The sequence below is a fragment of the Pocillopora verrucosa genome, chromosome 4 (assembly GCF_036669915.1).
Source record: "Pocillopora verrucosa isolate sample1 chromosome 4, ASM3666991v2, whole genome shotgun sequence".
Classification (NCBI taxonomy): Eukaryota; Metazoa; Cnidaria; class Anthozoa; order Scleractinia; family Pocilloporidae; genus Pocillopora; species Pocillopora verrucosa.
In genome coordinates, this window is record NC_089315.1 from 30,349,486 (window position 1) to 30,374,448 (window position 24,963).

General features: G+C 38.1%; 2 protein-coding genes across 8 annotated transcripts; one reads left to right on the forward strand and one right to left on the reverse strand.

Moving 5' to 3' along the window:
• Window positions 1–16,394, forward strand: LOC131784491 (follistatin-A). 7 transcript variants are annotated; one of them, XM_059101317.2, is made up of 8 exons: window positions 38–132; window positions 2,063–2,124; window positions 5,833–5,950; window positions 12,160–12,390; window positions 12,923–13,099; window positions 13,746–13,964; window positions 14,524–14,772; window positions 15,350–16,394. In XM_059101317.2, the coding sequence occupies exons 3-8, from the start codon at window positions 5,869–5,871 to the stop codon at window positions 15,610–15,612; spliced, it is 1,221 nt and encodes a 406-aa protein (XP_058957300.1). In that variant the 5' UTR covers window positions 38–132; window positions 2,063–2,124; window positions 5,833–5,868; the 3' UTR covers window positions 15,613–16,394. The 7 variants fall into 7 exon arrangements, with proteins under 7 accessions (XP_058957289.1, XP_058957294.1, XP_058957300.1 ...); XM_066166095.1 differs by having other exon boundaries at window positions 81–142; XM_059101306.2 differs by lacking the exon at window positions 2,063–2,124 and having other exon boundaries at window positions 1–132.
• On the reverse strand, window positions 16,375–24,870 carry LOC131784538 (bifunctional peptidase and arginyl-hydroxylase JMJD5-like). The gene is made up of 8 exons (XM_059101357.2): window positions 24,538–24,870; window positions 23,333–23,484; window positions 21,798–21,967; window positions 21,165–21,319; window positions 20,624–20,788; window positions 19,539–19,605; window positions 19,141–19,200; window positions 16,375–18,612 (listed from the first exon to the last, which is right to left on the reverse strand). Exons 1-8 carry the CDS (start codon window positions 24,780–24,782, stop codon window positions 18,376–18,378), a joined length of 1,251 nt encoding a protein of 416 aa, XP_058957340.2. The 5' UTR covers window positions 24,783–24,870; the 3' UTR covers window positions 16,375–18,375.
• Between the last annotated feature and the right edge of the window lie 93 nt (window positions 24,871–24,963).

Here is a 24,963-nt window from a genome sequence, read left to right on the forward strand (position 1 = left end):
CTAAAAAAGCCGAGCAGAATTCGTGATCTGTTCATTCGTACAGTCAGCAAGGCTAACCAAGAGGAAGCAAGTTTTCCCCCCTAAGAGTGATAAAACCAAGTCATTTTCCGAGACTGAAGAGAAGTTTTAGAAGTGAGTACAGGTAATTAAATTCAATTGCTGGGGTTGAAAACAAAGAAATCGGTTGTTTCTTAACGTATTTTTAATTGTGTGCTACGACATATTCATGACTTCACGCCTCTCGAAAGATAACGTGGCCAGTGACGTGTAGAAGGCTGGAAAAGCCTTTTTCTAAACCGCGTGCTTGAATAACTCAGGAATTTTAAAAGTAAAATTTACTGAAAGCTAATTAAAGTGTTAAATTTTGCTTTAACTAGAACAACACAACTATGTTTGGGCTTCATCACCTTATTAAGAGCTGACATTTCATTCATGCAGTTAATTTGATGTTTTTATGATTATCTGTTACATTTTTGCATGCAGTTCAAAATCAGTTGCTTTACAAGGTTTCTTTGGTTCAATTTTAATTTTTCCATCGATCAAAAATCAGCATAGTCGAATATCTTTCTTCGTGTAAAATCACTGAGCTGCGTAGATAACTTTTCTGTTAGAATAAAAGCAACTATGGCAAGTTTAGTTAAGAACAATCAGCCTAATGGCACGCTTTTGTTTTTCACGTACAATAAGCGCAATTGGGCAACCGTCAGATTGTTATTTGTCTTTCTTGACTCTGTTTATTTATTTTTAGTGTCCATGGCAAAAATGTTTGCCATGTGTCGGTAAAAGCTCTAGATGAACATATATACAGAATTGCTTTGTTTTTTTCTTGGTCTCTGTTTGTGAAGCGCGAAGTAGTTCAAACAAAGCCGAGTCCGACGTAGCTGTTGTAAACACTTCGATACTGTGGGAGTGTGCAATATTATGTAAGAGAACCCATTGATAATCGACAAGTGCTGCTCCCTTTTTCTCAAATAACCCACGTTCTCAGATTGAACGGGTCAATCGATGTTTTTCTCAGAATTGAAGAATAATCAATGTCAGATATCATTTGCTACAAAAATACCTCAATTGATATATGCTCACGGCATCTTTTTGCGAAAAAAAATTGGGAAAAAACACTCGCAAAAGAAAAGGAATAACCGAAAAGAAAATGCCAGTTATTCACAAAGCCTAAACTCGACACCGACGAATTTCGGAGGTGGTACTCATTCATCAAACACTGACCGGTCCTTCAATCAACTCCTTTGTGCAATTTTACAGGGGTCAACAGAAATAAAATGCTTACGAAATTATAGACACTAGTTCAGTGTGCTAGACAATTCAAATGTCTCCTTGGTTCTGGAAATTTCCAATCCAAGACCAGAGAATATTGGATATGACACACCAGAACTTTCCAAAAGAAGCAAAACGAGGTAAAGTATGCCCATGGTTCATCTGGGTCGACAGATTTCCAAACAACTTTATGAATAAAAGATGGAGTATTAGTATACAAAAGCTAGCCCCACAGTATGATGTTTAGAAGCCTAAATCTTTTGAATTTCGAACTCAGAGTAGAGACACCCTTTTAATCTTGAGTCTCTTGACGCCGCGGAGCTGCACCAGTGGAGGTCTGATTAATTTAGAACTTTTATCTTTTTCTCTAATCTCTGAACGACGTTCGTCTGGAGTGTCGCTCTTAATGACTAAAATAGCAAGGTCCTTGATGGTCAGTCCGCAGGTTTATTTGACGCGCTGAGCGTGAGTTCCGCAATAACAGGTATTATCCATCACGTAGTAGGACCTAAAAGAGCAAAAGCCATGACTAGGGAAACAAAATGTGGTTGACCCGCTCCACAAGTTGAGGGAAGTTCAGAGAAAGGCCGGATTTAGTGAGCGGATTAGGAACCCACTAACTGCGACGGTCACCAACTTTAATTTGTTGTTGTCGTTCGTTGTCTAATTTACTCTAACATGATCATCGTTTCATACCGAGAAAAAACACCTTGTAAACTCTACAACGAAATTGGCTCTCCGCACTGACTTCTGCTCGAAAACTGATAGAACACACATGAATTATTTACAGCCTCTCACAAGTGGGAAGATGGCCGTCAGCCAAAATGTGCGCTTAGTCCACTACAAATAACAGTAAGTGTTTGACTCTTTGAACCTGTTGAGAAGATCCTTATCTCGCTGAAGGCATCTCTGAGTCTTTTATTTTTCAGGGAAGCCGCAAAGTGTCTGTTATCACCACAAATGTGGCCGACAAAATTGAACTTTAAAATCTGAAAAGAATAAAATTACATCGCGTGCCGATATAAGCTTGCTCTTGCAGGTCAAAGTGAACACACACAGCTTGAAAATAAAAACACAGCCAAAACAACTAGGGCAAGCGATGACCTTGACATCAGTTCCTACCCTGCTCATAGCTCACGCAAAATAATATTTACTCATGAACATCCACCAAGATAAAAATTTTAATATTGAATAGGAGATTTCAGCACAAATGCAAAAACAAACATGCGCTGAATAGTCCGCGAAAAGCGCGGGAAACGCAGGCTGGCATCGCGTGCGCACGAACAGTGTGCGTAATGGAGTGTACAGAATGGATTACCAGCCGGTGATCCGACACGCTCTTTGGCGAACACCTGATTTCGAATGTAAAAAAGGAAAGAATCAAGAATTCCTTTTAAATCTTATCGTCAATATGTTGAATGATACGCGGTTCATGGAAAAGAATGCCTGCGCGTCATTACCAAATTAGTCACTCTGGGGACCGTGGAAAGTGGACATTATATGAGGCAGGGTCTGAAATACGACACCTTTCTCAACAAAGATTAGAACATTCTTTGTTATAAAAAGAAATGCTCAACTTAGCTCGTAACATTATCCAAAGAAAGATCACGAAAGTTGGCGTTCAGGAGCAACACTCAGTCAAAGCAAACTAAAGAAGGTAGGAGAAAAAGAGTTTGTGCAAATTACGCATTGAATATATTTTTTAAGGATTGTGCGCTTGAACAAGTTGTTGCCAATTTTTTTCGTCAGTACATTATTAACCCAGGGTTGTTTAGAGTTATTAAGAGAAAAAAAGAACTTACGTTAAACAGAAGTCCTAACAAACTTGGCTAACTCCTCATTAGTCTTCTCGTTTCTAGACAACGCAAAATTCAGGCGATTTCACATTGTTGTTTTGTATAGGATGGCTAAGGAACGTAGGTAGTTTTAAAAAGCGCGCACAGAGTTCCTGTTCCTCGCATCAAGCCTTTTGCTTCCAAATTTCTTGTTGCTATCCCATTTGTGGTTTTCCCTGAAGTTCCCTATAGGAGGTAAGTTTCTAAAGGAACTGTGGTGCTGCGTTGGTGGGGGAGTATAACAAATTGAACAAGATGATTTGATTTTATAACCAGAGTTGATAATGTAAATTAGCCACCGTAAAGAGTTTCTAAAACTAACGTTTCGAGCGTAAGTCCTTCATCAGAGCCCCCCGAGTTCAAGCAGGCGTGGTCATTTGAGAGATTATTTTCTTCATGTCCGTTTACGATACTTGTTGAAAGTAGCCACCGTTTTCCTCGAAGAACTCCAATGAATAGCATTCCTACAGTCAGAATGTAAAGTTCCCAACAAATAAGAAGAAAAAGCTTCTTATTTTCCAAAAGATAGCAGTTGTTTCCAAACAGTCACTGTAGTTGTGTAATAGCTCGGCTCGTAAAGACGCTAAACCTTAAAGAACTTAGAACTGAACAAAATCTTCTCCCTCGTAAATTTCAGGGTTAGCAGGGGAACCATTTGACCTTTGAGACTCGTAACTCCTGCCATCAATTAGCTCAGGGATTCATAATTCATTGGCAATCTTTTTTCGATATTCATGATTTTAACTATATCTCGTTTATAACACGAAAATTCACAACTCCTTCGGATTTAAATGCTAGAATTTATGATTGACGATTCTGCTTTCATCCCGTATAGCTTATATGTTTGCATTAAATCAGTGCGCCTTTGAAGAGCATAACTTACATACTCAGACGGGTTGTTGTCACGTTATTTATTTGGAAGTTCTTGTGTGGAAAAATACTTCACAGATGATACTTAGTTTTGGCTAATCTGCCCTGACAAATCAAATTAGTTTCGGTTCAATCTTTGTCGATAGAAATGCCTCGCATGATGTGGAAAAATAATAAAACAAAACCTCAAGCTTTACGGTGACAATGGATTAACTAGGTGACTTACGCCAACTTAAGTACTTACGTAATTGAAAAAAAGTTTAAGGGGGCAAGCAAAAAGTGAAGAGATTGATAAAATCAAATTAAAGGTTAACAGCTCATTAAATAAGTTCAAACCGTAGAGTAATGACATTATACTTTGAGAGGTCTGCAGTGTCATTATGATCCAAAATGGAATAGGTATCTTCAATTTATTCAAATTTGCACTTTGTTCTCTGGAGGGAAGAAATAGTAACGCCCACGCCTCTTCTTGCATCAAACTTTGAGATGTCAGATTTCAGGGTCCCAGTTCTTGAAAGTTTCGGTAGCTAAACGGGCCTGAAGCCTTTCTTTAAAATCAAAAATTTAAATAATTGAGTGGCAGTTTCTTGCACCCTTACCGGTCCATTTGTTTCTTAAGCGAATAGTTTGATGTTATAATTTTCAAAACGATTCAAACCCTTTTTTTGAATGAAAGCAGAACAGCTGTACGGGTCTATTAAGATACCACGACCTTCGAGAAACCCAAGTCGGTCCAAGGTCACATACGGACGTGATGCAATCCCCTGAAACTGATCATGGCTGCTTGCTTGTTAAGCAGTCAGTCGGGCCACTTTGTGGTGTTGTATACCGATCCACTGAAGTTCAATCAATTTTCAATTATTCATCAAAATCAGGGGAATCCACAGGTAAACTAAATCTTTCCTGAAATCCGCTTGTGGAGCCTTCACTGAATGGAAAAATTTGTCATCACAGATGAATCTTATGCAAAATGGCTGCCAAAACTCTGTTTGAACTTGCCGGCCAGTCAGATCATTCACAGCATGAATTTATCCCCCAGGGGCATTGGAATATGTTACAACGTTTCGTTTTAAAATAATCATATTCGACGAATTAAAAAAGCCATCCATGGACAAAGATCTGTTGGAGTCGTTAAGACGAAGCTTAGGGCTGGTTTATTTCGATGAAAATGCGACATGATTGTGACACTTGAATCATGAAAAACGCGTCACTTGGGTGGAAAAGTACTCTTTATGAACACGAGAAATTGCATATATATATATATAGTGAGAGAGAGAGGCTGTTGTCACGCGAAAAATACGTTTGTCTTATATGCACATATGACACATCCTTTACATCAAACGTAGAAAGAGGTGTGCAAATGTCCGTCAGAGCTGCAGAGAAACTTTCGAGGCTGAGTTTGATCTCAAATAATGCCATAAGTCTGTTAATTTTCGTCCGGTTTTTTACAATACCATTTCATTTTACTTTGAATCTATGTTATGTATAAACTTGAACGTTGTAATTGCTATAACCGGACAAGGCCAGGAGGAGAATTCCAATCAGATATAGCTCCTAGTTTTAAAAATCCCAGTTTATTTTTGCCATTGTTCCCAGATTTCCATGTCAAAAGACTCGAGCCAAACCTGAGCATTTCCAGTCTATGGGTCTTAATGAATTGTCTTAATCAGTTGCACAAACTAAAGCCACTCTTGCACGAGGATTTTAATGAGCCCTGAAGGGAAGAGATCGTGATATAACTCTTTTGGCAGAGAAAATATTCTTAAATAATAGCACGCTGAAATCCAATTCATGCTGCAATCGATATTTGTAACTTATATCATTGCATATGAATAACTTTAGATTTTTATTGCAGGGACAGAATCGAATCTGACACACCAACTCAACGACAATGGGTCCAAGAACCACGGAATTTATCACTTTCATTGCGCTGTTGATGTTCTGTACTTTGATAGTGTTGCCCTCAACCAGAGGTAGGATTTAAAGACAATCTTCTGCTAAGTGTATGTGTTTTTCATTTCGTAGATGAGAAAATAAAACTACAAAAATGTAGAATGATACAGCTTTCAGCCATTTTCCTATTACTGCTGAGTATTTATTCCTCTTTATTGAAATTTTTCATCTGAACCGACTTAGTTCAGTGAATAATCCGTGTTCAAAATGTGTTTCCTTAATGAATCTCAGAGCACTGCTCTTTCAAACAGCAAAATATTACATCTTCTGTTACTCACACGGTGGAAGATGATATCAAACTCACTTTTCTCATGCAAGTTTCCCAACTATAAAAAAGGGGAATTAATCTCTCTAATCCTGACATAACTTACATACTGAGGTTATGTGTTATCTTTCAAAATTATTAAACTATTCGCGTTCCGTTCAGATCCTTGTATGACCTCCCAGGAATATGTGCGTTTATCTTTTGAATTGTATAAAAAAAAAACGATTCTCGTGGAACATCTGGTAGTATTACAAGCCGGTAACTTAAAAACAAAGTAAGGTTAAGGTCGCGTGAGTGGTGACCACTCCTTCTTCCTGATGTCAAATTGTTGCTACGTGGAAAAAAACGTTTTCATCTTAAATTTATGTCGCCCTCTTGTTGTACAAGAAACGGCATGATTCAGCCATTTCGAGAAAATTTCTCCGGAAATAATTCAAAGAAAAGAGTTCACAAAAACAAGGCTTTGAAGTTTGGTCGAGAATTTTTTATCTATTTAGAGAGCTCGAGGTATAAATCAGAGTGACTTTCAGGCGGATAAGCTGCACGATTGTAAACTGGTTTTTAAAAATCTATAAATGATATCCGCTATCACTTTGGAAAACTCAGAACTTTTGACAGATTCTGGATTGAATGTTAAGTGTTCTCTAAATTAAAATGTAATTGATCAAGCAATCTGCGTGCGGTGACGCAAAACCCACGTCTTGAATGTGATTTCCCCCGGAAATTGACACTTCTTTTAGTGCACGATTTCAATTAAAGTTGGAAAACTTTTGGCCCGATATCAACCGGATCCATTGATCTGTTGGTTGTTTTAAAAAGCTGGATTTATTACAGAATGAACTTGAATGTCAATTGCCACATTGCAGTCATTTTAACTTACAACGCCTTTTGGGCCTTTGTTTCCTTCGCGTGCTGGAATTTTAAATGCATCATAATCATCATAGCCAAATAATTTGAGATATTTCAACTTTTGGCTTCCTCTACAGCGCAGTTCGTCCATAGCTCACTGTTAATTTCACGAACAATCTCTAAGCAGCTAAGCGCCTTTTCTACGTAGGCGAATTGACGACGATCGGAAGCACCTATTATTGGTTTTGCTGAGCCAGGATTCGATTTAGACAGAGAAGAATCCCACTGATGCAGATACAAACTTGGCTTCACCCCCACCCCCCTCTCCCTTCTCCCCAGCGCCCTTTGACAAACGTTAATAACTCCATGAACATTCACGAAATCGTGGAATGGTACTGATCAACAGATCGCTGTCAAACTTGGTCATTTAAGTGATTTTTAGGCGGTCTTTCCAACAGTGAGGTTGCTTTTTCTTCACCGATCCATGTCAAGAGTGCTAGAGCCTGTTTTCAATAATCCATCTGCCCACGTACCGCAAATAAGATCATCAGAGTTCAAGAAAATTCACTAGATCCTTCCCATATCTCGGTCCCCCAAAATCTGTTAAGGCAGACAGGAACGTCAATTATAAACTGAAATCTCAGTGTGATACTGCAAATCCCAGCTGTGGTGCCAGATCGTGACCCCCGCCCAACAAAAATAGTTTCTCCGGGAAATAAATGTTTGATTTAACTACACACGACGTGCCGAATTTTGAATTCTGGATCAGAAGTTGTCGTACGATGGAAGACACACTAACTTACCTACATCCAAGTTTAGAATCCTTCCAATTCGGATCCTTCGCTAATCTTTAATTGTTTGAACTCAATATAACCACGATAACATATCACCGCTTCTTATCGATAGCGTTGTCAATCATTAGTTCTTGATTTACAAAGTGGCCGTACGTTCGCCGACTATTTATCACTATTATAATTTTTACGCACCTTAAATGTGCTTGTATAAGGATAGTTTTGCCCATGCAAGCTTTTGAAGACTGCACCACGTTTACGATCAACGGCGACTATGACAGTTTTATATACTAGCTTTTATTTGAAGTTTCAATTAGGAACATGATGCCTCCAACGAATCCGACTTTGATGAATTTCACTGATTGCCTTCCTTACCGCAATGTAAACGTTATCGATCAATCTTTCCTTGTAACAAATTGACAATTAGGAGAGGAAACTGACGAAAAAGTGGTTTCCAAGAACAACACACAGTTGCGAAATCTGTCTCGCCATTCAGGATTCAGGTCTCTTCAACCGCTCTGTCTATTTGAATAAGATTACGAGTTCTACAGTTTTATAAAAGTGTGAATCGACTGGTGTAAAAATAGACCGCTTAGGCTTCTACATCTCTAATTATAGACTTATCAAAACAACAACAGAAAATGTCCTCTTCACTCATGTAAAGTCATGTTTGTAAACAAAATGCTAAGGATTCAAGAAACTGCGAGAAGTTTCCTTATTTCCCAGCTGCTGCTTTATTTTGCTCAGCTGGAGTCGGAAGAAGTGATCATTTCCGAATTCAGTATAACTTCCTGTCTAAATGTCAGATCAAGAGACAGGTTTGATGGCTAAATAAATTCCCAATCCCTGCATGCAAGCGGCATATAAACACACGTGTAAAAGTGTTCCACAGTCGGTGCGTGTGTTCGTATCTGAAGTGACTAGCGATGGCGCAGAGATCTACTACCTTGGCGGGCGTCGTTCAGCTCATCAGCATTCTACTCGTCTTTGCCCATGCAGCAAATGGTACGTGAAAGAAGTTAATGTCTTTCTTTTTTTTAGTTTTTTCTCTGCGTGCGTGTGTGTTCGCCTTTTTTTGCTCAGTAGTCGATTTGCCCGACAGATTTTCGTTGTTTTTAGTTATGCAAGGAATAGCCGATGGGCGAATGACTGTAATTGTTTTTAAATCTAATACCTTGTTTTTTGCCTCGTGAGAAGTTACCATTTCGTTAATCCTATTCCATACAAATAAATGACAAGGGCTTTTGAAGATTCACTCGGTAAACTTGCAAATTTCGCCTTCATTTGTCAATTTTCACGATGAGTGAAAAAGAGGATTGCTGAACAAAGTATGTAGGTATGACGTGGACAATCTTCGTTGTCAAGGGACTGTATGCCTAGTCTTCTTCCCAATCAGTGATACAGAAAAATTTTGTCTGCACGGCAAGCCCACAGGTGTTCCTATCTGTTTAATGTCTGCTCTAAAAATTTGGCAAAAATCACGAGATCTTAGACTTTCAAATGTTTCCCGTGAAGAGTTCTCAAACCATCATGGTGACGGACGAAATCCTGGGCAAATATCCACTAAATTGCCTTCGAGAGCTTGCTCTGCACTCATAAGACCTTGTTGCGGAGATCAGCGGAAAGAACACAGGCCTTTTTGGTTCTGTAACCGGCCTGATCAGTGACACTTCGTCTGTAGCTGGAGGCTCAAAAAAGGTTTAATCTCAAATCCAACCGAGTACAGATAGACACAGAAATGGATTGATACTGTGCAGATTGCTGTGGTATACATTTCTTATTCATTTATTTTATGCCCACTCTCCTCCTTTATTTTATCAAGTTTATCTATTTTAGTTGAGTTGTAATCCCTCTGGATGCGTTTTCAAGCAACTCAAAAGGATCAAACACTACACATGAATATGAAGTTTTAATTCCGGGAAGAACCGTATGCGTCATCTTTGAACGAACACCTGTGCGAGAGGGCAAAATTTCTTAATACATGAGTAAAACTTTTCATGTTAAAAGGTTAAACAAGGAAAATCTATTGGGTGTATCATATAGTCGATGATTAAACAGCTTTCTCCGTGGGAGTTTGTTTCAAGTTCTTGAACTTTTTTTTTCACACGAGATCACATTCTCTACAGGAACGCAGCTTGAGTGTCCGCGGCAAAGACTTCAACTTTATTTACGAAGTTGTTAACGACGAACGAAGAAGTTGCATGAAGCGTATAGTCGGGCGCTGCAATAAATTGCGTTCTTGATATTATTTTTGGAAGTAAAAGTTTAATTAGACAAAATGATGCAAAGAGGAGAAGTTTTGAAATGAAAACGTCATGACAGCTCCTTAAAACTGCGCGTTAATGTACATCGTCCTCTTCTTTGGCTGCGATACAATAAAAACAACCAACATGCTTACGTTTACTTTTTGCGGTGATTTCCAGACTTTTAATTGAATCAACAAAGAAAAGTAGTTGTTGACTGCAACAGTAGAATAGTTGATTAAAAAGCTTTGAGTGAGCAGATAAGACTTAGACGAGCCCATTCAATAAATTTCATTTGATGTGTAAACACTTTCGAAGCTGATAAACGTACTTTTCAGTGTCCGTTTAAGAGAATATCCATTTTCTTAAGCATTTTCCCTTTGAATATTGCAATATATGAAATAGGAAATAACGTGTTTTTCAATCAGAACTCATTCAAATAATTCTGGCAGCAACTCGCGGGCTGATTGGAAAGCGGCTTTTCTTCAAGATGGTTAAGTAAGTTGGTCGAAAAATATATATATCAGGAGAAGACAAACAGGACAAGAAAAACAATGCGTTGTTTTCGATGGAAAAATGAAGTGCATGTTTAGTCTAGGATCTAAATATGTCGGATGCGGGTGGGTGGCTAAGACCCACCAGAGACACTAAAATAACTCAACAATGATATCCACTGATTGCGCGGAAACCCATCTCTTATCTGAGGGCGGTGTTCGAAATTTTTTTTTTCCGTCTCCCATTGTTTGTATCTTACGCAATGATCTTTAGTTCCACTCTTAAATGGCTTACAACTTGTTATATCTTCAGCGGGAAAACCATCTTTTAAGCTGTATGTCTTTATTCATGTTTGAAGACGTTTTGAATTTAAAAAAATTCGTAAAATCTGTGCGATTGAACAAACAGAAGGTCTGCGTATGTTGTTTTGAAGTGTAAAAAACGGAAGCCACTCAATCAATGACACTTCTCGCTGTAGAAAGCAAATTCCCGGCCGCTCCTCAACGATTTATTGTTTAAGTAAATTATACCTTGTGTCTGTTGGATTATCCTGCCAGAAATCAATGGAAAAATATATCAAATGAAAACACAAATATCCTGTGGTCGTGTTTAGCACTTAGCTAGCTGTGCTCTCTTCTGGCGGTATCCGGTCATGTTTCCTTCATTGGCAATCAGCAATTTGCCAACGACATCATCGCACTAACCTCTTTGATCTCTTTTTGGCCGGGGTGGGGGGTGGGGTCGAGGTACAAGGGTAACGAGAAAGGGCAATTTAATGGGCAACTATTCATGTTCGTGGCAGAGTTTCTGTTATGATTTACCGTTCGGTTTCTTTGTTGTTGGTTTTTTTTTCGAAAAAAAATGTTACTATTGAAAAAAACACGATCCATGATGAAGGTACTTTTATCGACTTTCTAGTTACCGCCGTTCATTGCAACTCATTAGTTCTCTCAATTGAGTTCAACTGTTTAATCCATTTACACATCTTCGTGTGCGGAGAAAATCAGTGCACTCCACATAGTTGCTTAATTGCGTTTTGCATCGAATTCCTAAGCATGTAAATAAGCACAATGCCAAGCCCATTTATGCTTGGCGCGGCGGGTAACATGATTTTAACAGACGTAAATGCGATCATGAACTCTCTTGTTAGGCATGGAGAGTGAGTCGCTATCATAGGTTGACTTTGTCCCATTCGGTTCTAATTCTACCTTTATTGAGGGCTCAAATTCATCAAAAAAGGACTTCGCGGGTACAAATCGGAATCCACAGGTCTTGTTTTCAGTCAATCAGCCTTTTTTTTTACAAGGTAAAGTCTGTAAGTATCGCATTATCTCAATTTCATATACAAGAAAAAATATATGAACAGCAAACTTTTAAAGGATCTAAGAATCCAACCGTAGCCGCGAAGATTAGAGGCGAGTGCTTCATTCTTTCGCTATAGCTATCTCTGCTTCTCCTAATTCCAACGGCTTGATTTAATAAAGTTTACCCTGATAACAGCAATTTTAAGTGAGATCAAGAATGGTGTAACCTCGATGTTTTCTGGCCCTTCTTTGCTAATCTACTACAATATGTTTCTCTCTTAGGTGCAATGTTTTGTTTTTCGAAACGCATCGAGGTAGAGAACCGCTGCACAGTTCATCTTGCTCATAACCTCAGTAGCCCTGTGAATTGCTGCGAGGCTTATCCAAATGCGTATTACATTATCACCAACATTTCACACCTGACACCAGGTTCAAAGGATCACAAACTGTACATGGAACGTTTGAGATTTATTGGCGCCGACAACTGTTTTGCATCTTGTAGAAAAACTGTTGGTAAGTTTTTAGTAGAAGTGACAGCCGCTTTTAACGCAGCTATTCAATTAGACAACAAGATGGGATTATTCTTCCATTTTATATCTTTCCAGTAACTTCTGTGCATCGCATGCCGCCTATTTACTCTTTTATTCCCAAGATGTGTTGTCAATTCTCCCCTCCAGCTGATACATAGTTTTCCTTGTAAATAAGTTACGAGAACTTGGTGTTAGATCAAGATAACAAGTTAAACCTGATTGAGTTCGAGTAATCTCATAACCTGTTGGCTGGATAATATATGGATATTGTAGGGAGAAATTACATTTTAATCACTTTTGAGAGATTAAGGGTTAAAACAGGTAGAATCACTTTGCAAATGATGGAGCGAAAAAGTAAGTAAATCAATAATGTATCTGTTTATCAGTTTCAACTTTTGATCTTCTTAATGCGTCTTCCCCTGTCGCTAAATCAAACCAAATTAAGCGGGGTTATCGGGTGATAGATGATCGCCGTAATTTTACCGCGTGATGTGATTTATGATTTGTGATTTCAGATACAGGAAAGAAGTGTAGAGTGAAGCCAAACGGAAAGGTGAAATGTTCGTGTTCCAACCAACCGCGTCCAGTATGTTCGACAGATCTGTGTACGTACAAAACTGAGTGCGCATTCAAGGAAGCCCGTCAGAATGGAAGACTTGAACTTGAGGTGGCATATCGTGGGATGTGCCAAAGTAAGTAAGGGAAACGTCCAGCATTAGATGTTGCCATGAAAGGTAACAAATGTGCTGCGAGAATTCGCTGAAAAATATTAGCCAAATTACAGTCTGTTTTAAATTACACATTACATGAGCTATGTGGCAGTTATCATTCCCTCAATGTGCAGCACATGATAAATTTGCATGAAAAGTATGCCACAAGATAGAGAAAGTAGCAAAATAAAATAAATAAATAACATTGTGGGCGATGTCCTCGTAACTTTTATCTCTCTACATTCTGCCTCAAGGCATCCCTCGTTAGTACACGATAAAAACGTTACCTCCATTGAAAGAGGTTTATGTAATTTATATAGTTTACAGTTCACAAGAAAATAACTGTGATGACGATAACGATGAAGATAATGAAGATGACGATGATAATGATGACGACAACGGCAATGATGATGACGACGACGACAACGGTAATGACGATGACAACGACGATGATAACGATGACGATAGTAATGACGATAGTAATGACAATGACGATTGTAATAGAAATGATGTTGACGATGACGATAAAGACAACGACAACGGGGACGACGGAAAATGTAACGACGACGACGACGATAAATGATGATGATGTTTCTAAATATTATAATCATTACTTTTTTTCTCGTAGCTGGCTGTAGGAACGTTTCCTGTCGAAAGAATCGTACTTGTGTTTTGGACAAATACGAGCGCGCGCTCTGTATTAAGTGCAATTATCCGTGTGGTTCATACCACGGCGGAGAAGTTTGTGGGGCTGATAATATTACGTACCAAAGCAATTGTCATCTCAAACAGAAGACCTGCGAAAAAGGGACGACGATAGGTGTGGCGTACAAGGGAAGATGTCATGGTAAAGAACAGCCATCCATCTGTTCTCTTTTCTCCTTTAATGTGAATTTTTCATTTGAGTGTCAGATATTGCCCTGCGATTGTATTGGTTACTGACGCTCCTTAGTTGTGCTCTTCCATTGTTTCTCTTTTTACCCAACTCGCGCGGATGGCCTTCGGTGCTCACTTGCAATCAGCGAAACCTCACCTTGTGTCTGTTTTCATACGCATTTGGTTTATTTTTGGTGCTCCGGCTAACTCTTTTCAACTTAATTATCAATTGCTCATTTTAGGGGACGTTACATGATATTAGATGGAATAAATAAGACATGCCATGCGGTAGCTCGAAGGAGCAGTCGATTTGTATTGTGAAAGACCGTGACCTCGAACTCTAACAAGCCTCTCCCCCCTTCCCTGCCCGCCCACTTCCCCAGCAACATTATTAAGAACTCGATCAAAGATTTTCATGACGCGGACCTTTTAGCCTGCAACTAAAATATAGATCTTCTTGGCACCATGTCTTATATCCCCCATATATTTCTGAACGTCAGATAATCAGACTCTTGTTCTGTTTTTAACAGCGAGTGCTACATGTGACAGTATAAACTGTGGAAACAAGCTGTGCGTACTCGATCATCAAGGGCGACCTCGATGTGTCACTTGTAAATGTCAGGAGTCCAAGCCGATTGAATGTGCAGGGTCAGGAACTTCCATGCCGACTATAATATGTGGCTCAAATGGGGTAACTTATCAAAATTTCTGCAAACTGCGAGAAGACATGTGTAGTCAAAAGATATTCATCGATATAAAACATCTTGGAAATTGCAAAGGTAACGTGAATAATATTTTACTGTGATATTTTCAACCATAGAGTATGTAAGAGCGATTTTCCTTTGGGTGTCGTCAAACCAAACCAAAATACCATAATTACAACTGCTCATCAGAGCAAAGGCAAATTTCACAAAAATTTCTCAAATTAAAAATAAGCAAACTGCCTCGATCGCGGGGAAAAGCGTCTGGTTTTATTTTCAAATCTAATTGGTTGAAAAGGTGGCGCAAATTTCCCAGACCAGTTCAGTACAGAGCGAGGAAAAGTGAATTACGTACGACACGGAATTGATAATTTCTCCAACAGAGTTGCACTAAATTCGATGAACATTGTTACAGGGTATTTCAATAAAGAAGTGAAAGTTTTGAATAGTACGATAAGGTAGAGAAACTCATTAGAGGCAAAATGGATCAAAGATGGCCGAGGATGGATAATCATGTTTGCAAACTTATTAAATGTACGTCTGCTTTGTTGAATTATAGGGCTTCTCTGAAAAGCGTTGTCTGTTTCCTTATAGTTGTTTAGCATTGTCTGTATTGTTAAAAACTGAGGTATTTTGCCTTGACCTGATTTCTTAGGGAAGCTGCCGCCAAAAGACGAGGTACCAAAACTGATAGCCACTGCGAGTCCAATAGCGAAACCCTCCAAGTCACAGGACGTAAGCAACTACTACATCAGTCTGAGAAATTTGGTAGACATCTTGAGGAATAATTATCCGTTGAATATAACAACGCCTAAGTACAAAAAACTCCGAAACCACGAAAAGAAGATATCTGTAATTAAGCTCTTGGAGCAAATAAAGACGAAGTGGAGAAGGGTAAAGAGCTCTTCCCCTCAATAAAGCCCTGGTTTCGTGCGAGGGCGACATTGGTAAATGGGATTAACGACCAAAAAAAATCACGAATTCACGCGGTTTTGTGAGGAAAACTGACTGATAAAAAAAATTGTTATGATGCAATTGCTGCCTGTATGGGGTAAATTATCCAAGAGGTCGACGAATGATTGCAAGAGATACGGTGAAGTTTCCGATCTCATTGGATCAGCTGAATACAATTTTCCTATATCAAAAAAACAAGTTTCCGTGAAAATTTATAAAGTACTGCTTTCTGCATTTTGCTACAGTTACAGCGCATAACTTTTACATCAGGTGATTTACTAATGAAAATATTTAGGATATTGAGAATGAAAACTGCAAACTAAGAGCTCTCAAATATTCCTCGCTAAACTTTTTGTTGAAAGCCTCTCACACAGTTCTACAGTGACTGTTGTCAAGTAAAACATATCGTTGTTCAAATGAACTTCTTATATTAAGACGCATACGCGTTTCAAGAGACAATGCCAAACGCTCCTTCCTAGATTCCTAGACAGAATCCAGCGTAACTTCTCGGTTATCACTGGTTGTATCATAGCCTCAAGGAAGCTTCTAAGGTTCACAAAACTTCGACCGTATGTAATTCAATGTATTTAGCCTTTTTATGGATGTAAGTTATTTTTTATTGTTATCGACATAGACTTAGGAGAGTCTTGCATTGCAAGAGGACAAAAACATATTTACTCTTTTTTTTATATTTTGCCAGAATTTACTATATGCCTACGAAAATAAATGTAATATAATATCTTCAAGGTTTGTTGCCACTTGTCTGCGTTTGGGAATCTACTGAGGAGGACACTTATTTTCGCAAACTCCGTTGATCCGCAATACGATTCGAAGCCCCTTTTCTTGAAATGGTCTGCTCAGAGGGCTGCCAATTATGAGAACACTTACTCGACCAGGATCAGGTTGTTCAAAGTACGAATAACCTTACCCGGGTCAATGTAAATTTAAAAAAATTTTTTAGAGCTTTGCAAAGGGTTTTTGTTAATTTTTCCCGTTAATTTCGAGTTCTATCGAGATAAACCCCAACAAAACCTCAGATTACACGCGCTTCAGAAATTGTAGCTAAGGTTAACTTTTAATCCTTGATTAGCTTTAAACGCCTTTCGGACAACCCAGCCCAGATGTAATATCTAAAAAGAAGAAGCTTTAAAAAAAAGTTTTCGGGTCAATATTTATGATTACTTCAGATGTGGGCACCACGCAGAATGCGTTTCACCTATGAACATACTATGTGAAACTATAATTCTTGGTGACTGTTGCCCTACGTAGCTTTGCACCAGAATATAAGCCGCTATGTGAGAAGGTCTGAGGGTCGATTCGAGGAACACAGCCGTCAAAAGTTAAGCATGCGCGCCAACTTCCCGCGCGAAATTCCAAAGGGAAACTCAAGAAATCACCGCTGTCTCCCAAAATAAGCCTAAGAAAATTGAAACAAAAATAAGGATAAGGGAAACACAAAAGTTTTCAAATACAAAGCTTACTCAAGTACAGGTATCTTGCTGATTTACCATTTTGTTTACAGCCTTACCAAAAAAGTTATACGCTCCCAAAACATCATCATATGGTTGCTTGTGGCTTTTATGAGCGTGGAAGCACGCCACCTATTTTCGCACTGGCACAGACGCTGGACCGCTGTGTTGATCGACCCTCAGACCTTCCGACATCTATCGAGTCTATGCGCTGGTGCAGAGCCACATAGAGCGACAGTCGGCATAAAACTCTAGTTTCAACTTCCCACACCATAAGTGAAAACCATTCTGCGTCATGCACACTTCTGACGAAAGCGTCACACTTATGGATCCGAGAACTCTTTTCAAAGCTTCTTCGCTTTAGATATTACATTTGGTTGAAAAATTGTTCTTGCAACGGACAACTTTGTGACCATTTCAAGAAAATCAATTATAATCGTATTCTGAAGTTAGCAAAGTGTAACACAGTGGTCATATGTCTGCACAAGTATGACCGTCGTTATGACAGATGGCGTGTTACATGTAATAAGTAGCGCGCATTCACTGCACCACGATTGCTTCAGGATGTATCAAATCTGATTCAGAGAGCAGAACAAAACTCGCTTAGTTACCGTAAGTTGCACACCACAGACATGTTGCTCCGCGCGGAGGTGAGTGACACTTACAGTTAACCTCTTAGCTGGCAAGTGAACGTGTGAAATAAAACAGCTGTTGACTGGTTTGGTATATTATAATAAGCAAAAAGAGAAGTCTACAAGAGATAAAAAAAAATCAGAACAGCTCTAAACGTTTTTTTTATTCTTACGTTACTGTTGTAACGTTTTTACAAAGCTCAGAGCGACTGTTTTAAAATTTGTCCCACCCTAAAACAAATAAATTACAACAAACTCTTTCACGCAAGAAGTTGGCCTCTGGGTAGAAAAAAGTATATGCTAACTTTAAATATTTAAATCCATTTTTACTTTATATGATTGGAAAAATAGGCATATTTTTTCAATGAAATAACATTAACTAATTAAAAATTTTAGTCTACTTTTATGATAATTTAATTTAATTGTTTGCCAGACTTGAATTATAAATTGTTTTTATTTAGAGGATACCTTTCAAAAGAAATAATTAGCTGGCGAGTATTGGTTGTTCTCGTCGATGTCACGTAGCACTCCTGGCTGCCAGGGCGACTCCAGGGCGACTGGGTGAGTAGCGAACATTCCTTGAAAAAAACGAGGAGAGGATGGGTAAAATAAATAAATTCAATGACTTAGAGTTCCGTATGCTGGCGATCCTTTTGACTTTCAGTATCAGACATTTCCTGATTGTTATTATCCTCAGACTGAGATTCGTGTTCCTTTGTTCCATCAGCACTATCATCTTCCGAATCCTCCTCCTGGTAATCGTCAATGTATGTCAACAGCCGCCCAATGTCGTCATATTTGATATCATGAATCTCCTCGGGGGATACTTTACCATCCTTATTCGAGTCCATTTCGTGAAAATTCTGTCATAAAATCAAAATAACAAATAAAAAACAAAAGAAAAGTAAGAAGTCAGAATTTTACGAAGTGGATGAAAAAAGATAAAAAGGAAGTTTTTCTCCCGTTCTTAACTTCGCATCTGCTCAAAATAATGATAATGAAAGTCCAAGAACTTATTGTTATAAGATTTGTCAGTGCTTTCTCAATATTTCCTCATTGTTAAATCACAGGGTTCAATCCTTAGAGGCAAAATAAATTATGATGGTAGGAATAAAAACAATGTTCTTGATAAAAAGAATGATGACAATGAAGGTTTTAAATTATGTTGATCAATATTGCTGCCTCTCCTCACCTCTAGTGAAATCAGTGCAAAAACAAAAACAACATAAACAAAAACAACATCTACAAATTCAAAACAACATCTACAAAAACGACAAAATAACATTAATGATATTGATAATGAGGGCATGAAAATCTACAAGGCAGCCCTTTTTCTTCCAAGTGATGCAGAGCATTTAGGTTAAGTGAAGGAAGAAGCGACCTCTAACTACCTGCTCTAGTGTCTCTCTTGGTAGAATTGATACTTCATCCCCAAGTTCTTTAGCATCCTCCTAAAAATAAAATGCCAGTTTCCCATCAGTGACCATCAGCATATTATGAATTGATTTAAGCCAAATTTAAAAGAACATTAAAAGAAAAAAAATAACGTCCTTGATAGACACCCTCTAGCTAAAGGCACACTTCATAAATAGTGAAATGTATGAAACAGAACATGACAGCATGGCTGTGCTCTAGCAACACTCAGTGGCACCTGATGTCTTACTTTAACTCTTGGGTGACAAGGGAATCTTACTTTTAGCATAAAAAGCATATGCTGGGCTGATCTTGGATTTCACAAGCACATTCCACTGCATGTTTTTAATTTTTAAGAGATTTTTCCTTTCAGTACCTGAATTAGTTCTAAATAACGCTCCAAGGTTACTGGTGTTTCTCCAATGTTTTGCAAAGTTGCTTGCCTGTGATGAAGCAAAGTGCATAATTACTAAAAGAATAAGCAAAAAAACTGAACCATTACACGAAACTGTAAGTCATATACTTTTGGTGGATGTTTGAAAGATAGCTGGACTACTTAATATCTATTAGACAACTACTCCAACCTGATGTTCCCCTTACTGATGATAGATCATGTTTCCAGCCAATTTAATAAGCCCCATGCCTCCAGCCAATTTAATAAGCCCCATGCCTCCAGCCAATTTAATGAGCCCCATGCCTCTAGCCAATTTATTAAGCCCCATGCCTCTAGCCAATTTAATAAGCCCCATGCCTCCAGCCAATTTAATAAGCCCCATGCCTCCAGCCAATTTAATAAGCCCCATGCCTCTGCCTTGATCCTTTACACCCTAACATCATTATGTATATTCTCCACACTGTTCTCTATACATTTCCTAAGGTGTTGACAAGGAGAATTTGTGTAACAATTAAAAGCTACTGTAATTTTGTTGGTGATCATTTCATTTATTCCTGTGACCTGTGATTCAGGAGTGATATTGTAAGGAGACATTAGATGCTAATTACTCTTACAGGTTAAAGGGTTAAAATTAGGGTAAGTGCAAAGACATTTCACCACAAAGGTTTTTCATTTGGTCTGGTTTTGGAAGGAGAGGGTTTTCAGGATTCACTTGGGTTATAATTCTAATTTAAAGTGACCCACAACTGACTTTACTCCAGAGATGGAGAAAATTCACAGCAGGTTACAATCAGCTGTGACTGCCACACTTTTCGAATCCTTTTGGCATTGAAAATATGCAAAATTGTAGAACTTGCATGCATATACCGGTACCTCAAAAAATAGACTTTAATTTGCTTTCTGTTCATGCTAGCAAGACACTATATATTTCAACTGACAAGACCCACACCCTAACCCACCCTTAAAAAAGCACCTATCTTCTGTGCCAATTTTGTCCAAAGCAGGACGATGGTGAGGCTGGACTTAAAATATTTTTTACTGAATGCAACTTTCAGAATTACATCTACCTGAGGGCTTCTTGTGGATGGAACTCAAAGTGATGAAGAGGAATCAACTCTTTGTCTTTGTAGGGACTGTCATCACAATCTGACTGGTTAAACTTTTCAAAATGGGCCCACCAAATATTCACAGCAAGATTTCGCTTTCCATAGGAGCGTACTTGATGAACCCATCTAGGATTTGTCATTTGGTAAACAAATTAAATCAACTTTGAAGCAGTTCATCACTTTAACTAGAGTCCTAGCCAGAAACAAAAAAAAACCTCAAGGGTTTTCCTTGAGAAATGCTGTAACAGGAGAAAGAGCAAACTAATGAGTGTGTTCTCCCTTTCAGATAAAAAAAATCTCAGGGCATTGAAATAGGGGATGAATCAGGAATTGTGGCAAAGGATTATCATATTTCCATTGCATGATAAACAATCTGAAGTGATTTAAATTGTGGTTATCATATTTTGACCAAATCCTAGTCTAGCAGCATCTAACTGGCTGATCTTGCAAATGAACAAAGATAAATTTGCTGACAGCCCACTTATAAGGAGGGTGAGATTACCTTGCAGGGATAAAAAAACAATCTCCTGGTTCCATGACAGCCTTAAAATAAGGGATTGTCTGTAATCCTGGGAATTTGTACATGTCAACTTGATCTACGTCAACAGTGGAAAATGCCCCATGGACCTTGTCAATATGTGCTTGCTCAAGATGAGACTACAACAGAAGAAAAAGCACCCATTGAAAAAACAAAACACATTCCATAAAAAAAAAACACAAAAACAATTTCCACCATTTCAACAGTCAATGGGTACTAACTCTCAGGCATTTGAGAAATGGACGAATACTTTTAACCCTTTCAATCCCAAGATCTGATTGTTTATTCAGTCTTCTCTTGTTGCTTCACATTTTCTTGTATATTGGTTTAAGGGAAGTTGGTACCAGATCAAGATAACAACTTCTACCTGATAATTTTGAGTATTCTCAGTACTTATTGCTAGATAATATGTTGATACCATAGGGAGGAGGTAAATTTTAAACAATTCTGGGAATTAAAGCTTTAAGTCTACAAGAAGACACTAATCCAACAAATCCAACAGTAGGCTTACTTTGCACACAATAAGCCCAACCCCTTATGCCACAGCACCAATGAGAGGCTGGTTGTCTGGCTATAAGTCCCTTACACAAAGCCTACCTTGTTAATCATGACCAGTTCTTTTGTTCCATCAAAGAGGCAGTTGATGTTATCCACAGAATCGTAATGGAGAACGGATTTAGTGCCACCACTGCTGAACCAGACAACAGCATCTTGAAGCACATTTGTGTAGCCTCCACAACTTAAACTCTTCAAAAGTGCATATTCCTCTGAAAAAGTAAGTGAGTCTATGAGCATATGCTGCCAAGTATTTATTAAACTATTACTAAAAATCAAATAGGAGATTATCATCACTGACAACAATAGAAACTAGTTCAAAAAGATTTCCTCCAACATTAGCCCAGTCACATAAAATGAGGTCAAATAGTTTAGAAATAAGCAAAATATACTTTCAAACAAAGAACAATTTATAACACTTTGGAATTGTGGTCAACTGCATCAACCCTTTAACTTCCATGAGTGACCAAGACAGAATTTCTCCTTACAATACTAATACAATATCAACTAGATTAGTGAAGAGAATAAAGAAAAATATCAAATTGGGGATAATTAGTTGATCCAATACAAAATTATCTGAACTTACATTATAAGAATTGTATGGTTGACAGTAAAGAGAATTACAAATTTGATCTGGGAGTTAAAGGGTTGAGACACAAGACAACCTTTCCCTTTGAGGAAGCTTTACAGAGCATTTATATAGAGTTGTGAGTCGCGACAGTTGTCTTCTCACCAGTCTCCCTTGCCACAGATAGGCTGCTTATGTATTGGATAAATATGAGCCATCTTGCCTCATTCAGGGAACACAAAGTGTACAATCATATAAGAAAAGTTTTCTACTCGATAGAGTCACCATACTTTTTGAGGCAGAACAACTTTCCCACCCACATTATCTTGCCCCCTAATATGAGATTTTAACTGCAATAGTTGATGAAACGCATACAACATATAGTGTAAATACAGAGGTTTGTAAGTCAGCAAGTCTCACACACCACTTTACTGCAGCAACTATGCTCACTGATATCGTGATACATCATACAAATATACACATCTCCAAATAAATGCAACACTGCTGGATACAAAATATCCAAAACCACTTTGTGGAAACAAAGGGAATGTATACCCCACTAATTACAATGCTGCTCACTCTATGGGCTGATTTACAACAATAGGTCATACAAAGTTGAAATGTTTTTCTTATTTTAAACTAAACCTAGTTACTAAATGGTTGCTGACCAAGAATAATTTTGTCATTTCAACAACCTACTATACATATCTCAAAACTATACCCACAGTTCCTCTCACCCAGCACCAATCCTTGTCTGTGATGGCAAACTAAATGTTTCTGTTCTGCCTATTTCACTTTGCTGCATTGTATAGAATACTATTTTGTCATTTTCATATGAATTGTTGGTTGATTTTTTTCAAAGAAATAAATGAAAAGGTAGCTTGGACAGGGTAACTTGGGAGGGGGGGGGGGGGAAGAGAAGGTTGTGTTGGGTAACTGAGAAACTATTAAGGCCTAACAGCGAGACTATCGTCTGCCTGTCAAACTTTCAAAATGGTTAAAACTGTACCTCTCATCTTAGCTGGAAGAGTTTCCACCAAGTAAATATCTTCATCCTTGTAACGACTGATAAAGTCTTGCAACTTGAAATGAAATGTTGCCAGTGATCTGTTTTCTTTTTTACCTTCTTCAACATCAATGCCCTCTTGTCCAAATTTTTCACTATGTTGAAGGTGATATAAAAAAAGAATGTCATTCAAAAGAATGAGGTTGTTGTCCTTAAAAAAAGGGAATTCCAGAAATTTTAAAAGAATTTTGGAGATGGGAAACTAGTTCCTAAAGCAAAATTTTGCTTGGCTTTAAAAATTGAGACATGTTACTACCAAGAAGATGATATTTTTAATGAACTGACACTTAGATAACTAACAAAATTGGGATTTTGAGAGACAGGATGTCTCCCTCCATTTCACATATCATTGAAGGGGAATTTTTTTTAATTCCATGATTAGCTTCACCAAAATAACTTTACTTTGCTTTGCTCTTCAATGTCTCCAAGTTTCAAATATTTCATAATTTTCATGTCATTCGAGAAAACAAAATAAGTGGTAGTAACAAGACACAGTCAATTTGTTACCTAGGAGCTACAAAATTACATCAAGAAGTCAGAGGGTCAAAATAATGTATTGATTGCTTCAAAGACTTTCAATTGTTCACAAAATTGCGTGAAAAGGTGAATCATTAATAGTTAATTGTTCGTGACGAGTTAGTTTGTATCACGAGTTAGTTTGTATATCTTTTGCTTTTTGTGATACACTTATCTCCCTTATCGTGTTTTTTATCAAGTTTTAAAGGAAAAAGTAAACTTATCTTGGCCTAAAAATGCTGGAGGATATTTAAAAATTCATGGTTTTAAAATATAATGGATAAATCCTTAAGCGTAAAAGGCTTGCCTCAATTCTTATTCAGAGTCTGACCTGATACAGGTGTTTCAACTTCAATTGAAAACAAGCTAAAACTTGTCGAAGGGAAATAGACAGCCCTGCTAGAAATGTTGAAAACAGGTAGCCCGAAATATGCAGTTCTGCTCTCTGTTAATTTTCCGAAGTTAAAATAATAAAAAAAAAAACAATTCGAAACTGGTCGCCTGTAAACTAGCAGAAGTTTCCTTGACTCCTTGATTTCAGAAAATAATATTTCACTTGATGTGGATTGAATGAATTTTTATCAATTATGCTGACCATGAGATTTATTATCCACCACATATGTTGACCTTACCTTAAATATTCATCTGTCCACTTTGAAAAAGCAGGCATTTTCTTCGCTGCTCCCTTAAAGAGCACAGGTTTTCCCGGAAGAACATTTTGATCAAAGAATTCCCGAGACGATGGAACAAAGTCAGTGCTATCCAGTACGCCTACAGGAGGCTGATGAGAACCTAAAGGTTTCAGATGACCGGTTGGGTGTTCAGGCTCATGGGCAGATAAAACCAAAATAAAATCTAAAATTAATAGCGCTTTCATTTTCCTTCGGAATAAGTCACTTTAGAGTTATGGTTCTCGAAGGACATTGTACTATTCTTGAGTATGTCGAGAGTTTTCGAAGAGTCACCGAGTGATGCGCGTCGGGTAATCACCGATGGATTATCGACTGGTTCAGCTGACTTGACGTCACGCAGTAAACATGGACTCAGTTCTATAGCAA